Below are 23854 nucleotides of genomic sequence, written 5' to 3'. Positions count from 1 at the left end.
GCAGAGAGCTGAAGCAGGGATTTGAGAGAATGGTGTTGAAGGTTCATTTGTTAATTGATTTTATTGTGTGGTTACTGGCTCTGACAGTGATTGATGTAGTACAGTCACGTCGGTTCACGGGGGCGCCGAACACACAATCAATTAGCAGACATGATAGTTGATTCTACAGTGTACAGGACTTGTTCGATTGATCTGTTCTTCGAATTCTTCTTGTGATGTGTAAATGAGGTTTCATGAAACAGTGTCCTGATTTTCCACCAGGTGGCACTGTCTGAGTTTGAACCACTAATTCAATGAAACATGACATCATTTCTAAACCAAGAGCGCCATCTAGAAAATTAGGACACTGTTTCCTGAACCCTGCAACACTGTTTCATGATGTGTCATCTACCCATCTGTAGTCACCACTGCCCGTGTTGTACTTTTGGTTTTCCTCTCCGCTTGTGTTTTAGCATTTATATATAATGGTCTTATTGTATATATACATTATTGAACGTCTTGAGCTCCAGTTCCTGACATTTGATGAAATATTTCTTGCTGAAACATATCAAAGATGGTTCCAATATGAACTGCAGTGCAACTGGATGTGTGTGGGTCTTACGAAATAATTAGTCTTGAATGATTGATGAGACAGAGTCATGTGATCAGTCATGCTACTTGCACATCCCCAATAACCAAGGTGCTGAATCATAACTGACTGAGGAACAGGTTCACGCTTCCTTTCAGTACAAGCCGTCTGTGATTGAAGCAGCTTGTTGTTGACTCAACCAAGCCTGTGGTTGAATGCACTGTTGACATAGTTCTCGTACACAAAGCTAAAAAGAACCCATTAGTCATTCCCAGCTGCCTGAACTCACCTTTTAAAGTGAAAGTAACGTTGCAGCACAAAATAAAAAGGCTACATTTGAGCAGAGGCAAGGCAGCTGAGATCTCCTTCGGGGATGTTCTAATAACTTACTACAAAGAAAACTGTGATGGCTGCTGCAACCAAGCCTCGAACAAAGGACGGCCAGAGATGTGTGGGGGAGGACACTCGGTGGGACGAGGGGAAACGCGGCAGGGGAGAAGAAAAAAAGAGAAGACTGCGATTGCTCTTAAATGGAGATGGATGGGAACAAAAGCAAGAGGGTGTTGAGCATGTAGGCAGAGGAGAAGACAAAAGAGATGAGGCAGTGTTGAGCCAGGTTGGGGACTTCAGTGGGTGACAGGCACGCGTCAACTATCCAGCTATGAGCCGTGTGTGAATTTGGACTGCTCTCCTCGCACAGCTGCAGGTCCGTCCTGCGTGAGTGTTTATGTGTTTTGGCTATATTTGGCTAGCCAATGGGGTTATGCTGCGTCCACTGACACATTGGGGTCAATTTGAGCAAGAAGCAGGAGGTTGTATGCAAGTCAGCACTTTTCCTATGGAATCTTTGCCTACTTTTTTTGTCTGTGCGGTTTTTCTAACCTTTCTAAAAGAAGAGACCAACCACTGAAAGTTGTTCTGTATTCGACAAGTGATTCATTCAGGAACAGCTTTAGCTAGCTTGATGTTAAAAGTAGTGGTGGGAGTCTAACTAGTTCATTACGAATCATTAATTACAAGGAAATAAAGCATTTAATTGAATTAAATTGAACAGTTTGCTCTCCAGACAACAGGGAACCTTTGTAAGTGCAGGAGTTCCTGGTCCACTGATCACACTGATGCACAAGACACGTGGCAGCTAGGATGATAACAACAACAACAAACATGGAGGAATCCCTGAACCAAAGCAAACAAAAACATCTGTTTGCTTTGGTTCAGGGATGTTTTTCGCTACACAATGGCCAGGTTTCCACTACTCTGAATGGACTTGAAATTCTTATACAAATATTTTCAAGACATGAAAAGAGCTTCAGTTTAAATAAGGTGATATAGCCGGCAGGTGGCTCTTCTTGAGTCAACACGCAGTCTGTCGGATCTGATTTTCCTTTGTGTTTTCAAAGGCAAGAACGACATCTTCGGAGAGATGATGCATCTCTTCACCAAGCCGGGGAAGTCCAGTGCAGATGTGCGGGCCCTGAGCTACTGCGACCTCCACACCATTCAGCGGGAGGAGATTCTGGAGGTTCTGGACATGTACCCGGAGTTTGCTGACCACTTCCTCACCAACCTGGAGCTAACCTTCGACCTGCGCGATGAAAACGCTAAGGTGAGCCATTCACTCCACATTAGATAACCCTGGATCGCGGAGGGAACAGCACTGGGTTTGGCCAGTGGTGACGACGCTATGGATATAGTATCCTTGACTCAAGTCATCCTGACAGTCTGTGCACTGGTTCAGTGAAGCGAGAAACTTGGCCACACTCGCACAGTGCGGTGCCTGAAATTGATGCGTGTGCGCCGCACTTAGAGTCAGGCAATTAAAATGTTGGTGTTGGTACCTCACAGTCATTAAACTGACTGGACTCATCCTGATTTTGATTGCTTCAATTCTGACGCAAGCGTACATCTTTCTTCTTGTGCAGACCAGAGCGGCCGAGCATGTATTCAGCAAGCAGCCTGCGTGGGTAAGGCAGTATTGACAAGCTGTGGGCCATTATCCTGATATATTGAGCGTTGTGTAAAGCCTGTGACTTATGTGCAAGATTTATATTAATGGTCGATGGCCTTTTTTCCTCTCAAGAGACTGTAACTCGCCCTCATTTGTTACCTCTGCTAAGGAGGTTACATTTTGACTCTGTCTCTTAGCAAAACAACGAGATAAACGATGGGATTTTTGACGATTGTTGATGATGGCGCAGGGACAGATGATTAGATTTTGGCGGATCCTGGAGACTTTGACTCTGCAGCACCAGCTCAGTTCCTGCTGCGTTCCAGAGCGCTACTGCCACCTGCTGTCCCATTTCAATTATATTTCAAATGCTGGAAGAGCAAATACAGTGGTACCTCAGTTTTCCAATGTCCCACACTTCGAACAAATCGTAGTTCGAAAAAAATTTTCGAGATTTTCTTGCTTCTGATTTCGAACGAAAATCCAGAACTCGAGCGCCCCCGAAAAAAGCCGGAAAAAACATAACGTGCGCGGACCAATCAGCTGACCCACGACGCGCTTTGTTATTGTGTGTAACGCAGCCTCTGTATGCAGACGTGTCCGTTAGCTACATTTACTGGCTGTTTATTCTTCATATTGAGGTGTAAAACCTTTCCTGTCTCCACACTGGACCCTGATAGAGTGTCACAGGGGAGGCGCTCGCTCTCCACACCTCCGAGGCTGGAGCACTCCAGGGTTTGATGTCCTGGAGCTGGGACAGGGATGAGGCGAGTCTGGGACAGAGCCTTACTTGGTTTATGACTTTGTCACAGCCAAACTGCACAGAAGCGCACATTCAGAGCTGGACACGCACCGGGCACCTCTTCACTTCTGGAGAGACATCACTCACTCGGCAACCCCTCCCACATGCAGCGGCCACACACATAGAGGAACAGCGCACCTGCAGCAGACACTCTACATTCACTCCTACAAAAGCCTATTTTAAGGCTTGGAACGCATTATTTCTTTTTCCATTAATTTTAATGGGAAAAATCGATTCAGATTCCCATCAAATTGCTTCTCGATCGGCCGTCTGGAACGGATGGTGGTCGAGAACCAAGGTGCCACTGTAGTTTTACTGCTGTAGGACATGTAGGGAGAAAATTGCCATATGAGCTGCTTGGTGGAGGCCTGCCTTCTCTGGGTGCTTTTCTTGGACACCAAAGGTTGTTGGAAACATGCACAAGCAGTGGAGATATATTGTGAATGGAAAGTCATTACAGTTGATAAGGGATTATGGTTGATCATTATTATTCATCAGTGTCATCGTTCCCTGCCGACCTCAGATGGTAGGTGAGTCCAATAACATCAGCCTTACTTTGGCACTTCTGTTCCCTTTGAAATGTAAATCAGCGCAAGGTAGTTAAAGGGAAGGTTGTGACTTCAGTTCTGATGTTCTCAATCCGCCACGTATTTCCCCCCATAGACGCCGTACATGCAAACAAGTGACATCGATGGCGTCAACTGTCGAAAGAGAGTGTCCTACAGGAGGAAGTCTTCCACAGGTTTGTGTGCTTTTTGTTTGGTGAATCACCCTGATGCTAAACTGAGGGGTTCCGAATTCGGAAATCTCATGTCATGTTCATGTGTTTGGCTCTGTTTATTTTGTCGCTCCTCAATAAATAGAGTCCTTGCTGATTTGAAGCAGCGGCGCAGTAGCGCAGCTATGTTACCAGCGGAAATTGACAGATTGAAAACAATTCGTTCTTTATGAAAAAGTGCACTGCTACACTTGCATTTATGCTCCAGTTGGAAACGGGGGGTAACCAAGTTAGTTGTTGAGAGTGATGCCCCATCATGTGCGAGGCTGTGTGTCTGATTCTCTTGAAGTGGGCAAATAAATTTCCTGAAGTTGTGAGGGGCCAACATCAAAAAGAAAGACAGCGATGACTATAAAACATGATGGGAAAATATCCCAAATATATACTTAACTAACAAGGACAAAATGAGCCTAAAAAGATTAAATGTAAATAAGGATATTAAGAAGTGTAAATATGCCGTGAAACCTATTGAAATATTTCATTTTATATGCATTTAATTTGAATATAGATCATAACATAACATAATTGTGGACCAGACCTTCAAGATAAGAAGGCAATTTATTTCAAAATATATTTTCTATATTCCTTCAGTGTATTTTGAGGAACAAGAAAACACATAAAAATGGCCAATGAAAAATGTAGTCTTTAAACAAGAGCATGCTATAAGTGGTAGTGATGACTAAAAGGGAAAGAACAAAAAAAAGCTGCCAAAAAAACAGGCATTGGGCCGCATATGGCCCCCGGGCCGCACTTTGCCCAGGTCTGTCTTAAATGGCAGTGTGACTACAATCCACTTCACATCAGTTTACATCAGCACTGGATTGCTCTGGCTCCATTGAACAATCCGAACAGGACCGCTTTCTTCTGAGGTGACGTTTCCAACTGATAGTTTCACATAGCACCGACAAGAACGTTCAAATTACTGCTGGTGATGAACCCAACACTCCTGCTCCCCTCAAACCGCGAGTCGTTCGCCATCACTGCCACTGTAATTTCACATCAAAGAGCCAAGAGAGTTTGGATGAAGAGATGCGGCCTCATGGCAGCAGTGTAGCTGAGAATCAGGGAAATAAAACCGTCACCATGGTTACAAGCCGTCTTAATATGACCATCTCTCACGGCCCCAAAGTACTACACTACAACGGTGTGTGCGTCTCTAAGTCAATTTCAGCGGAGTGGCTGCCTGTTTCTCATGTTTTCAGATGATCCCAGACAGAGCTAAATTGACTTACACTTGATGTATCTGTTCTGACTTGTAAACACATTCATGGTAGACAACGTAGCAATACATCATCAGCATTGTTTGTCCTCACACGAACCCCGACGCCCTTGCTACCTTTTGTGAGAGATAATGATGCCACGCTGAACGGCCCCAAAGGACGCGGAGGAGTCGCTGTTCTCCCTGTGGAATCTCTGATTTGCATTTCCCTTTCCAGGATCCCACTGCAAGGAGTCAGCAGCTGCTTACTGTGCCACCAAGAAGGGGAGGAGAATATTCGCCGCCTCAGCAGCCGAGGAGAGGAGGGAGTCCGCCGAGGAGGGAGACGGGGAGGAGGACGAGGAGCAGGATGAGGAAGGCAGGGAAGAGGAAGAGGAGCAGAAGCCGCTGTGTTCAGGCGTGCTGGGCTACCCGCTGGTGAGGGACCATGCCCTGGGCGTCGGGGTCAGCGGCCCTCCAGACGCGCACATCCAAGATGCTGCGCAGAACCACACGTACAAAGGTGATGTCTGCATCCACACGAACCCGTTACGTGGCACAAGTCTTCATCACATCCACACCGACCTTCCTGAGATTGCTTTGAAATTTGGTGCAAATCCCCAGGCCCGTCCTCTAAAATGAAGCTTTAGAACAGTAATTGGCTCCGAAGTTAATTTGTAAAAACTGCAAAATCCCCGCGCACCCAAAGAGAGAGTGTCACACCTATTAAAAACCAAAACAAGGATTAAGTGTCATCACTGTGAAACTCAAAACCCATTTAGTGAAAAATATAGAGAGGATTAAACACTGCGTCCGGGGTCGCACGGTCTGATCGTAGGTCATGACTCAGACAGTGGGCTTGGTCACACTGCTGACACCACAGGGTTTCACACTTTTTTCTCTATAGGTGTGTTTTTCATTTACCGTAAATTCTGTACGATAGAGCCCCACCCACTAAATCTAAGAAGGAAAATACATCTTGTTCATCCATAAGCTGCAGTGGTCTATAAGCCGCGGGTGCAGTGGTGCACCATGCTTAAAAATGCATGAGGATCACTTCTAAACTAGTTTGGAAAACGTGCTCCAGCATGGAGACTGACTCATGAAAAAAATTGTGCAATGTTCCGAACTGGAATCATCAACTCCTCACATCTGTTATTGACATTAAACCGTTCAAAATGCGCTGTTTTCACCCATGCATTCGAAGTTCTGACACCACAGCTGGTCTCAGCTGCTGCTTCTCGTCTCTGGTCCTCCAGAAGATCGGCTCTGTGGGCGGGGCCGATAACAACGCATTTTGAGCACTTTAAGATAAATAAAACGCCTGTGATTTCAGCGGTTTGATGTGATGTCGCTCTTTAGCCTGTAAAAATCCAAATATTTAGCTGTGTCGTTGTATAAGCCACAGGGTTCAGACCGCGAGAAAAAAGTAGCATTGTATAAGTCCAGAAATTACTGTACATATTTCAAGCTGTCAGTTCATTTGGATCGTGGCAGGAATTGTTGTGGATGAGCTCAACAGAACTCAGGCGTTTTGTGTTTGTGGGGTGCATTTATCACGAGATCAGTGTAATGTGAGACTTGGTTGAGTTGAGGGAGAATCAGGGTCAGTTCACCTGGTCATAGTGAGTTCATAGGTCATAGGAGCTAATAATGTAGGACGGACGAAATGTTGCTTGTTTTGTACCAGTAAAAATGTGTCAGTGCCATGCGCTGACATCATCAAATGTAAATGAATAAACAATTATATAGAAAATATAAGTTAATATTTTTTAAGAAAGGATGGAAGGATGGAAATTTCTAAATAGAAAAAAAGAAAAGAAAAAGTTCCTGTAACAGTTGTGAATTTTGGTAACTCAACTGTCAGATCTCAGTCTGTGTGTGTGTGTGTCTCACTGTTGTTCTCAGTTCAGAATGAGTGTGTGACTTTCCAACTGCAATTGAAGTGAGGAAATGATCAGTGACAAACAAGTGCTTTTCATTAAGCCTTCGAGAAGTGAGAAGGTCTTTGATAGATAGATGCATAGACAGACAGACAGACAGACAGATAGATGTTTTTGAGTGGGAAAAATGCTCTAACTTCACTCTCCCAACATGAAGCAACTACTTTTAAATCTCTTGAAAAATGCAAAGTCACTGAGTATGAACAGAGTGGCACTGCTGCGGGACTCTTGTGTTCCCAAAACGCTGAGTGGAACTCAGCGTGACTCTGCCCTGAGATGAAGAAAGTGTGTCAGTGTTGATTTGATCCTAATATCCCATAATTCAGCGGTGTCAGCCATAAGAGGATTCCTGCCGGAGTGAATGGCGCGGTGATATTGATTCTTATAAGCAGCGCGGTGAGAACAGGACGCCTTGTTTTTAATCTCTTGTCAACCGTGTCAACACAAAAGATGAGGGCGGTGTGTAGTTCTCTGTCAGAGTCACACGTGTGTGTCCTCTTCGCTCTGAGAAGTGTAAGATGTCGGTCACCAAACGCTGACAAACCGGACGTGTTTACTCACTAAAAGCAGAGCTCCGTGCCGACGAGTGGGTGCATCAACATCCCCGGGAGGCGGCGGAGGAGTCCACCCGGTGCGGAGAGACCCCGGCTGGGGAGGAGGACAGCGACACGGACCTGACCTACGGAGAGGTGGAGCAGCGGCTGGATCTGCTGCAGCAGCACCTCAACAGGTTTGTGTCGACAACAAGCGGCGTTCCCTTAAATAGACTCAACTCATTAATAATTCCCAAACGCACGTTAAAACTGCTGACACGACGAGTCCAATCTGGAAGGGTGTGGAAGCTGTTGGCCTGGTTTGTCTAATCCCTCACTCACCTTATCTTTAATCTCATTACATGATGGTTTTATTATACCAAGCTCCTCTTTCTCATGGTTTTACTTTTCACACTTTTGACCGGGTGTCGCAGTTTCTTGATGGTTTCATCGTCTCTCCATCCCTGCTGTCAAATGTCTGTGTTCCCTTGTATGGAGGTTACAAAACATGGATGAACACGGATAAAAGTGGGAGCAGTTTCCACTGGACCCATTCGTCTGCCATATACAGTGGTACCTAGGTTCTCAATCTGTTCCAGACGGTCGTTCGAGAAGAGATTTGTTCAAAATCCCATTTTTCCCATTACAATGAATGGAAAAAGAAATAATGCGTTCCAAGCCTTAAAATAGTCTTTTGTAGGAGTGAATGTAGAGTGTCTGCTGCAGGTGCGCTGTTCCTCTATGTGTGTGGCCGCTGCATGTGGGAGGGGTTGCCGAGTGAGTGACGTCTCTCCAGAAGTGAAGAGGTGCCCGGTGCGTGTCCAGCTCTGAATGTGCGCTTCTGTGCAGTTTGGCTGTGACAAAGTCATAAACCAAGTCACGCTCTGTCCGAGTCTCATCTCGTCCCTGTCCCAGCTCCAGGACATCAAACCCTGGAGTGCTCGCTTCAACACCTCCTGTGACACTCTACCACGGTCCAGTGTGGAGACAGGAAAGATTTTACACCTCAATATGAAGAAAAAACACTCAGTAAATGTAGCTAACCGTACACATCTGCATACAGAGGCTGCGTTATACATAATAACAAAGCGCGTCGTGGATCAGCAGATCGGTCCGCGCACGTTATGTTTTTTCTGTCTTTTTTCGGGCTTCGGATTTTCGTTCGAAATCTGAAGCAAAAAAATCTCTACATTTTTGTTCGAACTCCGATTTGTTCGAAGTCCGGGACGTTCGAAAACCGGGGTACCACTGTACATTCCTCATGTAGAACCCTGTCATAGACGGGAGGTTGAGCTGGAGCAGACTTGTAGCCAGTATCACTGTGACTGAGCCGGCGGTTTGGCCCGGCTGACAGCATGCGCGGAGACGTCGGTGGCCAGACGCCTGCCGCTGCCGTGCTAATGTGGAGAGTGTGTGATTCTCGGCTGCAGCACCGATACAGCAGAGGGGGAGGCAGACAGTCAGCAGCTGTCTATTTTTAGCTCGCAGTCAAGATGCAGAAACATCCAAGGCTCTTGACATCATTCTCGATAGATAGTCAACAAACTTGGAGGAAAGATTTGTTGAGACTTTGGAAGATGTTTGATACCTGAAAGCAGGGGTCGGGAACCTGTGGTGCTGAGTCTGGCTCTTTGGTGGAAATCACAGTGCTAAATCCTGGTCCGCAGTACCTCCGCCTCATTTCTAATTTAACCATCTTAAAGTGGTCAAGCCTTAAGAAAAATAGCAGCAAGTGCGGTGCCATCCCCCTCAACAGCAAGCTCTGTAACGGAGGCTTCCCATGATGTTCTGCAGCCCAGTCAGCCACTCGCAGTCGTTGGTCACTAAATTATGGAATTTTGCTCACAATCTAGCTTCCTGCTGCCAAGACTGCACCTCGTCACATCTGACCAATGAACTTACAGGCGTTTTATTGACATTAAAGTGCTAAAACGCGCTCTTTTCGCCCATATGTCCTTCTTCTTCCCACTTCTCTTCTGTTCCCGCAGCGCCGTGCTGCTCAGCATCACCGTGTTGTAGCGATCAACCACTGTGCAAAGCATCATGGGAACGGTTTAGGTCACCGGAACTGAGTTTCTGATTGAGATTGACAGGGCCAATGCTGCTCTGCTCCAAGTCACATCAACAAGGCCAGTTTTAGCTGGGTGTGCTGCAGTCATGGAAAACACAGGGTTTGTGGTCTGTCTCACAGAACCATTCAGTATCACTAGACGTCAACGGGTGTGGTCGACTTTTAGTGCTGTCAAAAATGTAAAAAAAAACAAAAAACTAAACTCACTCTAAATTTGATGGTCTTCACTTCCCATTTCAGTCTATTAAAATACATATATATTTTTAGAAATAAAAAAAGGATTTTCCTGATGAAAGTACAATTGCGAACAAAGGTGTCCAAATATTAACATTTGTGGAGCTGGTCTCCTGCCAAAATGATCTGAGTGCAGAGGTGGTCTCTCACAGTGCTGGTTTTTATACCTCTAGTTTAGTATTTGTCTCAATGCGCGTCTCAAAAGTGATAAATCCTGCTCCTTTTTTGTTTCGATGTCGTGAAATGGACAAGGAGATCAACGGTTTAGTGCGGGACTCCCCCTAGCGTTCGATTTGTGAAACACAACTTAGTGGGCAAAGGCCCTTGAATGTAGTGTAACTCCTGTTTCCTCCCAGACTGGAGTCCCAGATGACGGCGGATATCCAGGCCATCTTGCATCTCCTCCAAAGGCAGAGCGCTGCCGGCCCACCAGCCTACAGCACCGTCAGCTCCAGTCCAGAGTTCCAGAGACCTGCCATCAGGGTGCAGCCGGTGTCTGCTCTCCAGACGGAGCTCAGCCTGGACCCAGCGCCACCTCGGCCTCAGGTACGCACACCGGCTGCTTCTCCGTCGTATGTTGCAGGGCTACTCCTTCTGGGCCGGCCAGATCTGACTCGGCCACGTTCAAAGAGGGAAGAGTGGAGGTGGTGATGAGTGCTGTGGAGTCACACTCCCACATCTGCATGGAAACAAGTGTCTCCGGCAGCTGTGGCTTTAGCCTCACTCTTTCTTTTTCAAGCAGATGCGTAAAGATAGTGGCTGTTTCACGGTGTCTAATGTGGTGGCTCCTCTGCTGTGGTCACATGGCCAATCTGCTGGCCAGTCAGATGCCTCCTTCAGCTTGCCCAAAAGTTGTGGTTCTTTTTAAACCTGTCAACTGAATAGCAAGCTGAGATGCAAATTTAAAAAAAATAAATCTCTATTAAAGACATAAATGCTGTTGAACCTCATGTAGAGCAGTTTAATTATAGTTCAGTAAAAAAGAAAGAGAAAAAAATAAAAATAATCTTTTTTTTTGCTGTGAATATGGTCCAGTGTTTGGTCTCTGGACTCACCTGAGAACCACTGCGCTAACACACCCTTCAGAAGAAGGTACTAAACTCTAGAGGGTTGGTGGAATCCTGGTGTGTGGGAACAACATGGCATGGTGACCAAAGGGCTTCCAGTGGGACCGTATGATGGGCAGAGCTGGGGCCATTCCAAGTGCCCGGAAAAAAATGTACATGTTCAAATTATATCTATGACTGTTCATTCTGGCAAGAGTGCATCAACCGAGTTCTTCTTTATTCTGGCGGGTGAGAAGTGGGAGGTCATGGTGTTATGAGTATTTAAGTGATGGGCTGTTGTGGCTTCATGAAACATTGTCCTGGTTTTCAGAGGCCACCTGTTTGGACTCGAACAATGAATTCAATGAAACCTCACATCATTTCTAAACTAAGGGCGCCATCTAGTGGCCACTTTTTCACGATACCTCATTGACCCATCACACCGCACTGAACAAAGTCCCTTTAAATGACACCGCATGAGAGCTTCTTTTGACAATAACAATAACCAAAGGTTGATTGTTGACAGCGTCCACCTCATTCACTCCGGTCCCTCTGTTGCAGAGTCCAGAAGAGACGTTGAGCAAATCCAAAGATCCCCTCCCGGCCCTCCTCCACACAGAGACTCTTCCCAACGGGACCTTCGCAGGACTGCTGCACACTGAATCGGAGGTGGAGCTGAGACCCAAACAAAACTTTGGCTGCGAGGCGGAGCTGCCGCGGCTCCCGTCAGGCCGACAGGCCTCTCTACCTGAAGTTCCCGGGAGCAGCGGAGCCCTGGTCCTCCACAGGCCGGTGTCCGACCCGGGACTCCCGGCAAAGTAGTCCTTCCCACCTTGATGCTGACTGAAGCTCCTCACTCGCTTGACTCAGGGTCTAAGAACGAGACTGAATATGCAAATGAAAACAAACTGTAGACACTCTTCCATTCCTCCTCTTCCTCCCAACCCTGGTTTAGACGCCCGACGACCATTTATACCAGTTAGTTATGCGCTATATCACTATCGAGTGTAACGTCGTCATCAGCTGTGTACATACTCCACTGGAACACTGCCAGCAGCAATGTGCTTTTTCTAGAAGAGATATGCATGTTCATTCGTTTCCTCCCCATTTTCTGCATGTTGCTCTCGCACACACGCACACACATTCACGCACAGCAGCTCTTCAGGTGGTGGGTGTGACCTTGACATGTAGCGATCACATCTGAGCGTCTCTTCCTACCTTTCCAGCAACTCCTAACAAACCAAGGTTGCCTGCCTACTGCACACCACATCACCACAAACTAGTTCAGCGCATTAGTCATGTGACATCGCATCCAACACTAGACAGTGGTGATGCGCTGCTGAGGCTTCATGAAACAGTGTCCCTATTTTCTGAGCCCACCAGATGGAGCTCTTGGTTTAAAAAGGGTTTCGTTGAACTGGTTGTTCAAATCCAGAGATGTTAGAGCGCCATGTGGTGGGCTCTGAAAATAAGCACACTGTTTCATGAAGCCTCATCAGCGAGTCACTACTAGCAAAGTTACACTCGATCCAAAACAATCAAGAGTGGGCTGAAGTGACCAAAAGAATGCTCGCCCTGCCTCCACACCTCCGTCCGTCTTCGCATGGTGTAGGTCTTCCATTCAATTTTAAAGTCCATATCAAAAAATAAGGTTGTTTTTTTTTTGTGGGGTGGGGGTCGGAGATTTTGTCTTCTGGATCCACCGTTGGGTCGCCAATAGCCTTAGCTTTACTAGCCTGCTCTAGCCTTTACATGAAGCCCGGCGTTTACCCGACAACAATCAAGGGTTGTAAATGTACAAACTTCCTGAGGTCGACCTGCATGATGAGATTTAGACGTTTTAGATTTCTCCGGCGACGCTGATTCCGACATGAGCTCATGTACTGCATGGAGACTGCACTCGGCAACGTATACAAGGTCTCGGTCAACTGTGTGTGATGTTGTTTGATGCGCAAGGTACAGCACAGAACTCACCCTGAGATTTAGAAGTACTCTGGATATTTTTCTAAGGTGAAAATGTTTGATTTGCCATTATTTTTCTATGTATATTTCTTTTAGTTTTTTAAACAAACCCCGCTGTCGGAGAACCTGCTGATGAGATGTAGCACGAGGACGGGTGCTCCGGAAGATGCTGTCTCCAAAATTGCACATGGATTTTCTTTTTGACTTTTTGGGTTAGAAGCCAACACTGGACCGTCGTCACCCTGTCTCCCTGCTGTCCTCGCCCCTGCTGAGATCCACAAGAGTGGGTGGGATCTGGAACAGATGATGGAACGCTCTCGGCTGTGAAGATGAAAAGCTCCACGTCGCTCTCCCCTGACGCCGGCGGGAACTTGCTTTTAAGATGGCGTCTCCCTCCGCCGTCCGTCTCTCTGAAGCACAGATGTAGAACAAAAGTTGCTAACACCGAAACCGTCGGAGCAGTTTGTCTACTGAACTTTCACTGGAACCGCAAACTTTTGCACAGAGATTAGAAAACTCGCTGTAATGGATACAAAATGTCACTTTTTAAAATTAGTGCTGTTCACAATTGTTTTTATGCATTTTTTAAATGTTTGCCACTGTATTTTATACAATGCAACACTTAACAGCTAATTTGAATGTTTCTGTTCTTGGCTATATTTAAAGAAATGAAATATATTGTGTACATAGACTGGACAATATGCGCAATTGTATTACTTAATAAACAAGAATGCTTACAATATGGAATCGTGTGTTTCGTCAGGAAAGCCTTTAATAACGCAGCAGCGTCCTCAACCCTGCAGTAGTGATGGGCTGGTGAGGCTTCATGAAACAGTGTGCTTATTTTCAGAGCCCGCTAGATGCACTAACATCTCTGGATTTGAACGACTGTTTCAATGAAACCTCGCATCATTTTTAAACCAAGAGCACCACCTGGTGGGCTCAGAAAATAGGGACACTGTTTCATGAAGCCTCATCAGCCCATCACTACTGCAGGGTTGAGGAAACACTGGCCGACAGTCGTTTTCAGAGACCACTAGATGGCGTTTTAGTTAATAAATTAGTTGTTCAAGTACAAACGTTTTACAACAGACAGCGCCACCTGGTGGCTTCCCATCTTCCCATCACAACATCTGAGGCATTTGTTCTCCTCAAATTAGTATGTTTTATTGTTTTATTCTGCGGTTGAGTGTGATGCTAAACTAGTAAACTGTGGGTTTAGGGGGCCACAAGTGGGTACGTACAAGACTTAAGACAAAAGCAGTGAAGACCCTCAAAAGGTGAGTCTAATCGGACCAGACAGCTGAATCCTAAACCTGTGTTCTACAGTGGCTAGATAGGAAGCATATGATCCTGTGTGTATTTAGGATATTCAGAATATCCTGAAGACATTCTGTATTTTTCAGAAATGAAACCTATTTATTAAGGTTCATCACACACCGTGAAAGCACTTGATTTATTCCTTGAAATTTTTATGCTTTTTGTTGACGGAGACAAAAAAAAAAATTCTAAATTCAGTGTCTGAGAAAATGTAAGTATCCCGCCACATTGATGTCATGCAGCAGGAGGCCCATCAAGTCTGAACAAACCCCAGTAGGTTTTGTTTAAATTCTCCTTTTTTAAATGATTACTCATGATATTGAAATTTTCTGAGACATTTAATTTGGGTTCCGTATGCCATCATCAAAACTTCGTGAAATGAAGACACATATATGGGTCTCACTTCCTGAAATGGCTGGCATGTTCCGAGTTGCACCTGTAAATCAATACACGTTGCATTTGTTTGATGGCTCTACAAAGGACAAGAAGAGAGAGTCCAGCTCACTGTTAAACTGCATAGCGATGGTTGCGTTTGTTGTGAACTTTCAATAGTTCACTATCTGCCTTTCAGCTGACTCGGAAAAGGCTCCCTGGTGAACATCTCCTAGGTGCGTGTTTTCAACTTTCAAAGACTTAGATGTATGATAAATAATGGCACTTATTTAAGCTTTCATGCACCTGCCTTTATTTATATCGTGTAACTCATATCCTGTTTATTAGGAATGTGGACAGAACGCGTCATTCGACCTGCCACAACTATCCTCTTCGTGTTATCATTTACTGATGGTGATTAAAATGTTAATTCAGTCATTTCTCGTCATCGCTAAGCAACTATTTCTGGTTTGGTGAAGTGGAATATGCTCTTCAGTAAATAACAGATTAACATTGATCCGTTAGTATTGAAAAAGTAAATATGCCCTTTCTGGACTGGAAGTGGAATTAAACTGACAGTGCGAACATGTTTCGCTTTGAAAGCACAGGTTAGTTTCTGACAAGTACAGAATCTCACCGGTGTTTTTCACTCTAAAACTCGCTGGTGGACCTGAAGGTCCCAGCAGTACCGAGGGTGCTACTTCATCCATGGAGACATTCACGGCTGCGCGGAAACAAACACGGTACAAAGTGTTTATTGAATACCAACCCAAGTTTGATTGTATTAAAAGAACATGACAGTCACTTTGGCTCAACTACACACATATTAAGGCTTGTGTTGTTACAGTACAAATCTATTAAAAATACATCGATGCAAGGAGTGAGGGTACAAAGGCGTGTGAGAAAGTCACACGCGCCTTCGGAGGTCACACAAGTTGTTTCATTTCAAGCCCCAGTTTCAGACCAATATTTGGGTGCAGGTGTTAGAAGCAGACAAAAAGCAGACAGACAACAAAGACAGTAGTTGAGGCATGTTACAAACTCTTTGGAGTGGAATCAGTGTGGGTCCCTCTGCCCTCTAACACAGTCAGATACTCAGTTTCACTGGATTATCTAGACAAGCTTTACTAGAAATGAATGTCTTGCAGGGGTTAGATGCTCTCAGCGTGCAAATCGATTATACAATTATGCGTCTTTAACTAACAGCCAAGCGTTTTAAGCCATGATCTCTCTCTCCTCTCTTTGCGGCATCTTGCAGCAAGTCTACTGGCCTGTCTCTCTCTCTCTCACCACCTGTTCTACAAGTCAGTGGTCCCGGTCAGTTGGCTCCTGGCAGACCTCAGCTTGTGCTCAGGCAGGGTTTAGATGGACATGGTGCAGAAGATGAACTGAAAGGAGAGACCATCCCATGAGTAAACATCCAAGAGCGGTGCTTTTATCAATGCTGAAATTGTGTCTTTAAATGATTTCACAAAGATACTGATACATGCAATGACCAGGAGCGAACGAAAACTACGCTGCGGCATGCGTCACACTCTTGTTATTAGTAATAAAGGCGTCATAAATGTCTGATTAATCCATAATTCTGTATCCCATGTACTCACTTTAGATCTGTACTGACACAGTATTACCCGACTTTTACCCTCGAATTGGAACATCATAAGGCTGTGACTCTTATTGACCAGAAGTTCATTGCTTAAGATGAAGGGGAAACAATGTCAGGGGAGATGTGCAAAATAAAGGCTTTTCTGTTGATGTTTCAGAAGGATGTGACTCATTGTGACCCTTCCTGTTCATCGTGGCACTATCTTCCAAATAATCCAATTCCAAAAGTAACATTTAGGTTTGATGATAACTTTTAAATTGGAACTGGGGGGACTCACATCATCGTACTGGAAGGTGACAGACCCCTGCTGCATAGTGTCTCTCCTCCGGAAGTTCTCTGTAAAGGCAGAGCAGAGGCTTTCACACGAGCACAGAGCAATAGTGAAGGGGTTTCATGAAACAGTGTCCTGATTTTGTGCCACCAGGTGGCGCCGTTTGCTGTCAAATGTTTGAACATGAACAACTAATTCAATGAAACCTCACATCATTTCTAAACCAAGAGCACCATCTTGTGGCCTCTGAACATTACGACCCTGCAACACTGTTTCATGATGCCTCATCGACCCAGCACTACAGAGCACCTCTGTGGCGACAGATACCTGTGAGAGACCTCAGCTTGACACAACAGGCTACGTAGTCGTCAAAGTAGATTCTTCCGGACTTGCTGTAGCGCTTCACGATACCGTTCAGAGCTGGAGCGCTGAGGCGGTATCCTGACAGGGAGAAAAACCTGGTCAGGACTGACTTGGCCTGGATTCATTTGGTTTTACGTTCAGTTGTGTAGCTTGTCATGTGTTGGCTATTGTGTGCTCTCTCCACTCCCACTGCAAACATTCCTTTTACGAACACAAAAGGGCAGGCGTCGCCTTTCAGGAGCAGGTCTCACAAAAGAAAAGTGACTCAAGCTTTAAGGTTAAACTTTTGACGTCATGACAGGGTAATAATTCCAAAATGCACATCACGTTTCAGCAGTGATCCAGTGGGACAGAGAGACTGAAAAGAGCCATTATCAGGCTGGAGTGTTAGAATCCTGCGTTCAGAGCTAATTCGCATGACTCTCTCCATGAGACGCTGCTGACACGCACCATTTAAGAGGTGTCCTGTTCCGCGGGTCTGACTCACCCATGGCACAGATCGCCTGGTTCATCTCCGGCGGCTCCACGGTGCCACTCCTGTCACGGTCATACATCATGAAGTTCTGCTTCCAGCCGTTGAGCGCGGTGAAGAGCTCCTTGAACTCGCTGAAGCCCATTTTGCCAGTGTGATCTTTCTGAGACGCGGCAGTGAAGGAATCGCAGCTGCTGGAGAAAGAACGTAGCCCGAGCAGCGCGTTGCGTCAGGGGTGTTGGCGTTAGCGTCAGTCTTTTTTGACATTTGTTCAAAAGGATACATCTAGCATCGCGATCATGATGCGGCATGTTTCCAGGCTGAACGCTGCAAGAGAGCATGTCACATGATCATGAACAAGTGGCTTTGAGTTCAGCTGACAGTCACTCCGTCACTTTGGTTGGAGCTTCATGCCACACCACTAACCATGGGGAACGCATCAGGTGACCACGTAGAACAACCTTCAGAAGCTTTTATTGTTCAACAAACTGTTCAGCCTTAATACAGATCCCCTAAAACTAGTAATGGAAAGATGAGGTATCATGAAACAGTGTCCTAATTTTCAGAGGCCACTAGATGGCGCTCTTGGTTTAGAAATGATCTGAGGTTTCATTGAATGAGTTGTTCAAGTCAAAACATTTGACAGCAGACAGCGCCACCTGGTGGCCACTGAAGTTCAGGACACTGTTTCATGAAACCTCATCTACCCTTCACTACCTAACACACAAACACAAATTCATCATCCCTCATACACACTTTGTTACTAATGGACTTGTCCACAGAAACATCCTCTTGTTTTCTTCACAGTTTAACGCAAAAAGCACAAAAATATCAGTAGTTCCCTCTTCATTGTTTGAGAAAATTATATTTTTCAGCTGACTGATGGTCAGATGAACATGATGATGACCATCAAGTGGACAAAAAACAAAAACACACTCAATGCCTGGTTGTTTCATGAAAGTAAAATGGTGTTTAGAGGTTTAAGATAATGAAATATTTTCTAACTTTGAGAAGGTTGTGCTGAAAATGTACAGGTCACCTTCAGAATCTTCAGGGTTTCCACTACATGTAAACGACCATGGCGCTATGCATTCAGAATAATTATCCCTTACAATGGAACTGGCAGAGAAAACATAGTGGAGATGGACATGATGACAGCAGTTTTCCATGTGTTTTTAATGGAAAAAGAGCTGCGTTCATTTATGTTCCATTGCTAGTTTTACCTCAAACTGTTGATGTTGTGAAACACAAAGTGCGTTCATCTGTAGATGGACTGACCTTGTTCAAACATGCTCCAGTTGATGGAATGTATAGAGAAAATGCTGAAAAGATACCTTTCACTTGCTGAATCCCACACAAAAGATCAGCTCTTTCCATCCCGTTTGTATCTTTCTCTATCTAACAGTCATCAAAACAAACGGCTTAAACCTATGGGCTGAGAAGCAGTCGACATGAGCGAGCTACATTGAGACACTGCATCTCACTTACGATATCAACGAGAGAGACCACACGTACGTGAGTAGTTGCCGGTGAAGCCTGACTGAGTCAAACACCTCTGGAGCTCCTCAGCATCCACCTCACCATCCTGGGATTGAGCAAACACATCCTCATCAGCATCCCATTTCAATCCCTATCAGACTACTGGATCTACCGGACCTTACCTGGCCAGCTACATTGGTGAAGTAACCCCACATTGGATCATTGGCAGCAGGTGGAGGTGCTCCATACGCGCCAGGGGGGCCTCCTCCATACGGTGGATATCCGCCTGCAGGGGGCGGTCCTCCCATTGGGCCGCCCATTGGCATCTGCCCAGGCATCCCTTGTTGAGGCATCCCTGGCATCTGACCTCCATACTGAGGACAAAACAAAACAGGACTTTCATCTGGTGTATCCTACACACGCGTCAGACTTGGCAGCGTTTCCCACACAGGAATTCAGTTAAGGCACCTGAACGGATGACGTTTTTTCCAAAACAAAACAGACTTTTCAGGAACAGGTGTTGAAAACACTGGTTTCAGTCGGTGATGCAAAACTACTCAAAACACCAGGAAGCTCTCTCTCACTCTCACTCCCTGCCTCACACAGCCACGGTTAAACCGTCAATCACTATCTTGACTGCTGCGCACAAACATGAACGTGGTCATCAGAAGAGTGTCACCTCGGAAACAGGGAGTGGTTTAAAATATTCGGGTTATTCATTTCATGGCGCAATGGAGTAGTCGTATAGGTTTACTGCCATCATTTCACCACAAACACGAGCACCGACCACTGCACAAGAACAACCAGCATTGCAGCGTACAGCCTTCATAAAGTCATAAAACTGGTCCAAGAGTCCGTGAAGAGAGCACTTACGTAAGCTGGTAAGGCTAGACTTCTCCTATGTCACGTAGTGAATATTAAACACCAAGAGACGGCACAAAAATGGCCGATGACTCGACCCATTCATTGCCATGCATTTTTTAAACTCACACTATTACAGCTTATGAACAAATTAGTTCAACCAACAATATTTAAAGACGAGTACTGGGGACACAACATTGTTTTAGCATTACATGATTAAAGTTGTGTGTGTGTGTGTGTGTATATATATATATATATATATATATATAGACATACATATATTACACAATTGACGTCATCGTACTTACTGGTAGAACACACAGGGTCACAAGGTGTCTGTCTTGTTATATTACTTATATTATGTAATTTTAAATACATTTTAGTTAAACATTTTCAATATCAGTCATAAATGTTGGAGAATCGTTTCCAGTGGTGAATATTTTTGACAACACAATTATAGGTAAAATGGTAATTATTACTTGAAAACATGAGATCACAAGGTATTTTCTGAAAATTCTTACATCAATTTTGAGGGGCAGAAATACTGCTGAAATGAGCACTACTCCTAAAGATAATATCATTTATCAAGAGAGAGTTCAGGACAAAATAACCAGACGCACAGTAGTATCTGGAGCAGAGGTGGGCAATAAAATTTCCTGAAGGGCCACAATTGAAACTGTAACTGTCTTGCTTAAACTCAGACGTTTCTGGATAAAATACAATATTCACAATCAGAATAGAATTTATTGCCATGGTCAGTGGAGGTCCCACCAACTAGGAAAGTGCTTCAAAATAAATTGCTGTTAATAAATAAAAAATAAAATAAAATAACAAAGGCTGATCACGAATTCAACAGCCTGACGGCTGAGGGGAAGAAGCTGTTCCTGTGATGGTAGGTTCTGGTCTGGATGGACCATAGCCTCCTGCCAGAGGGAAGAGGATCGTCCACAGATCTGTTCTCTCTGTAGGCAAACTGCATTGAGTCCAGGTGAGAAGCAGTGACAGCTTTCAGGTGAGGGAGAACCAGGCGCTCAAAGGACTTCATGACCACAGACGTCAGTGCTACCAGTCTGTAGTCATTCAGTCCTGTTATCCTGGCTTTCTTGGGAACAGGAATGATAGTGGAGGATTTGAAGCAGGCAGGAACATGACAGGACACCGAGGAAGCACTGAAGAAGTTCGTGAACACTGAAGCCAGCTCAGCAGCACAATGCTTCAGGATGGCAGGGGAAACTCTGAAACCGATACTTCATCTCTTTGTAGCAGTTCCTGTCCCCACTCTTGCGAGCTGCCTCCTTCTCCCGTCTAATCTGGCTGAGTTTAGCTGTGAACCAAGGTTTGTCATTTGTATAACACACCTTGGTGCGCGTTGGAACTATGCACTCTTCACAGTAGCTGATCCATGAAGTCACAGTGTTTGTATACTCATCCAGATTGTTGGTCGCAGTCCTGAACACCTCCCAGTCTGTGGTCTCCATACAAAGCCTGCAGCTCCACTTTAGCTTCACTTGTCCAAAACCTCATGCTCCTCACAACAGGCTTTGCAAGCTTCAGCTTGAGCTTGTATGTGGGAACACGATGAACCATCAAGTGACCAGAGAGACCCAGTGCACCTCGAGGGAGGGCGGTATAAGAGTTGCAGAGCGATGTGTAGCAGTGATCCAGCACGCTCTGCTCTCTGGTGGGGCATTTAACAACCTGCCTGTACCTGGGAAGCTCCTCGCTCAGAGTCGCCTTGTTGAAGTCACCAAGCACAATCCCTGTAGAGTCAGGGAAAGTTCGCTCCACATGCAGAACCTGATCCGCGAGCGCACTCTGAGCCTCACGTACATCCGCGCTGGGCGGGATATATACGGCAGCCAGAATGAATGAAGCAAACTCACACAGGGAGTAACTATCTGGTTGCTAACATGGTAGTGATGTCGCCTCCAAAAAAAAAATCTTCTAATCTTCTTGTGAAAGAAACAATCAAGCGGAAGAAAAACCGACACATCTGCAGATCACCGTAAGTCACAAAACGCACCTGATATCATGTTTGTTGCGTGATCACCGCAGACATCGGTTCACACCGAGGAGCACACACACTGCACCAGGTTCCACACACCACTTCTCGATAGTATGCAAGGTTGTTAGACATAACATGACCATGATCAGTCTCGGGCAGGGGCCACAAAACTGTTCCAGAAAGGGCCGCAGTCATTGCAGGTTTCAGTTCCAACCAGTCAAGAACACAAAGTTTAACCAGTCACTGTCATCTGAAACAAGCAGCACCTGAGACCCTGTGTATTTTACACCTCTGGGCGGTGAGACGCTCAGTTTTAATACACTTGCCACGTACGGTGGCAGCAGTGTGTCACTGAATTGACTTGACTGCTGCAGATTTGTGATAGTTACCAACTATGGAGAAGTTCTTCAAAAGAAAAAAAATGATGTGCCCAACAGTAAAAACTGCCCATGTAAGCAGCTGTTGGAGCGACAAATTAATTATTACATTTTATGGCAATACTTTCATTTACACTATACTTATCTTCTTTAGAAGATATCAATATTTTATGATATTTAAACACTGTTTTATTCATTTGAATTGTATTCATGACGTACAGTTTTTCCACATTTTCCAACAGTTTGCATCAAGTATATATTTTTTTTTTCTTTAGTAAATTTGATGAACATGACTTGTATCCGCTTCAGCAGCTGGTTGGACTTTTCCATGACAAATATCTTTGCCCTGATCACATGGTTTCACGCTGTTTCACACGGTTTGGGTTTGTTTACGTGATTGGCTACTGAACACAAATGAAATCAGTCAGCACAGTAATGACTCAGTTCTATTCCTTGTAGGGGCCCTGGACCCATTTGTTCCGGAAACGGTGGGCCCCCAGCTCAGAAAGGTTACATGCACTTTAACAGTCTGCACTTTAATATAATACTGGCGTCGTAAAAAAACAACGCAGGGAAGGAGAATGTTCAACGAAAATGTTCAAAACTTGCAACATTGATGAACATGTCCGTGTTTGGTTATGACGGAAGTGACCAACGGTGGGTTCCGTCTCTTTCACTTCCATCATTCACCTTCTCTGCATAGGAGGGTGAGCGTGTTTACATACGTTTCAAATTAGACCGTAGTTTTCATAATAACACCTAGGGTTAGAGTTATTAGGTCGCAAAACGCAGTCGCGCACGTTAGTGAGCGTGAAGTTTGAGTGACAGCTGCGCCAAGTTCTGCAACCAGTCATAAACGATCCGAAAGAGGCTTGGTCAGATAAGGAAAAGCACTGAAGAAACAACCTTTTTCATTTGAGCAAATCGACCTTATGAATCAAAATCAGGCGGGCCACATTAAAAATGTTTTTGTCACGCGTTACGTAAACGATGAAGCGTCGAGCCGAAGGTTTCTGCTCAGAGAGGAGGGGACAGAGAAAACAACTCCCTTGTTTGCTCTTGGAATAAACACAGTCACAGCTCAGTCACGTACTCACCCCGCCGTATCCCGGATAAGCCATGTGTGCACCTGCGCTAAATGCTTATGTCCGTGTATAAGTTGTAGCACGTCTGCCGAGTGACTGCAATCTGAGCAGGTAAAAAGTCAAAAATGTCTTTACTTCCGACGTCACGTCCGGACTGCGAGTCTGCAGGATGGCAGAGGAAAGCCCCGCCTTCTTCGTTTCTCATTGGCTTGAACGACTCTCCTGAGCCTCACAAACCGAGTTATTTTGCGATGAACTTGGCCTTAAACATTTGCCTCTGCTCGGACGCTGTGATGACCTTATCTGCCTGCCATGAACGTGAAACGAGTTGGAGCCACTCAAGCTAACCAGAGGGCGGGGAAGGCGGTACATTCCCCTGCCATCCTAGGTTTCGCAAACAAACTTCCGGACTTGCGGGAAACAGTGAGTGACAGCGGCGGTGACCAATAAGTGAAGAAGATGACGCTGCCAGGCTATTGTGTCGAGAGGCTCCTACATGTCTGCGGAGGGGCGGAGTCAAGGCTGTGTGAAAAGTAATCTGGGGAAACAACCCTTTATTT

General features: G+C 45.3%; 2 protein-coding genes across 7 annotated transcripts in view; one reads left to right on the top strand and one right to left on the bottom strand.

The window, feature by feature from the left end:
* Window positions 1–13797, top strand: part of LOC128766240 (potassium voltage-gated channel subfamily H member 7-like) — a 59852-nt gene extending 46055 nt beyond the window's left edge. For 5 of the 6 annotated variants that reach the window (XM_053877776.1, XM_053877767.1, XM_053877784.1 and 2 more), the window contains 6 exons: window positions 1969–2174; window positions 3982–4060; window positions 5533–5817; window positions 7805–7967; window positions 10432–10621; window positions 11683–13797. In XM_053877776.1, the coding sequence (XP_053733751.1) occupies window positions 1969–2174; window positions 3982–4060; window positions 5533–5817; window positions 7805–7967; window positions 10432–10621; window positions 11683–11943 (1184 nt within the window). In that variant the 3' untranslated portion in view covers window positions 11944–13797. The remainder of the gene's footprint in view (window positions 1–1968; window positions 2175–3981; window positions 4061–5532; window positions 5818–7804; window positions 7968–10431; window positions 10622–11682) is intronic. The other variant, XM_053877748.1, reaches the window with a different exon arrangement.
* A 1698-nt stretch (window positions 13798–15495) lies between these two features.
* gca (grancalcin) lies at window positions 15496–23570 on the bottom strand. The gene is made up of 8 exons (XM_053854224.1): window positions 23307–23570; window positions 19149–19340; window positions 19003–19072; window positions 17771–17814; window positions 17503–17650; window positions 16980–17093; window positions 16659–16717; window positions 15496–16163 (listed from the first exon to the last, which is right to left on the bottom strand). The coding sequence occupies exons 1-8, from the start codon at window positions 23328–23330 to the stop codon at window positions 16137–16139; spliced, it is 678 nt and encodes a 225-aa protein (XP_053710199.1). The 5' UTR covers window positions 23331–23570; the 3' UTR covers window positions 15496–16136.
* Between the last annotated feature and the right edge of the window lie 284 nt (window positions 23571–23854).

The sequence above is a fragment of the Synchiropus splendidus genome, chromosome 1, assembly GCF_027744825.2.
Source record: "Synchiropus splendidus isolate RoL2022-P1 chromosome 1, RoL_Sspl_1.0, whole genome shotgun sequence".
In the NCBI taxonomy this organism is placed as follows: Eukaryota; Metazoa; Chordata; class Actinopteri; order Syngnathiformes; family Callionymidae; genus Synchiropus; species Synchiropus splendidus.
Note: the sequence above shows the minus strand (reverse complement) of the source record. Positions and strands in the feature narration are given on the sequence as shown.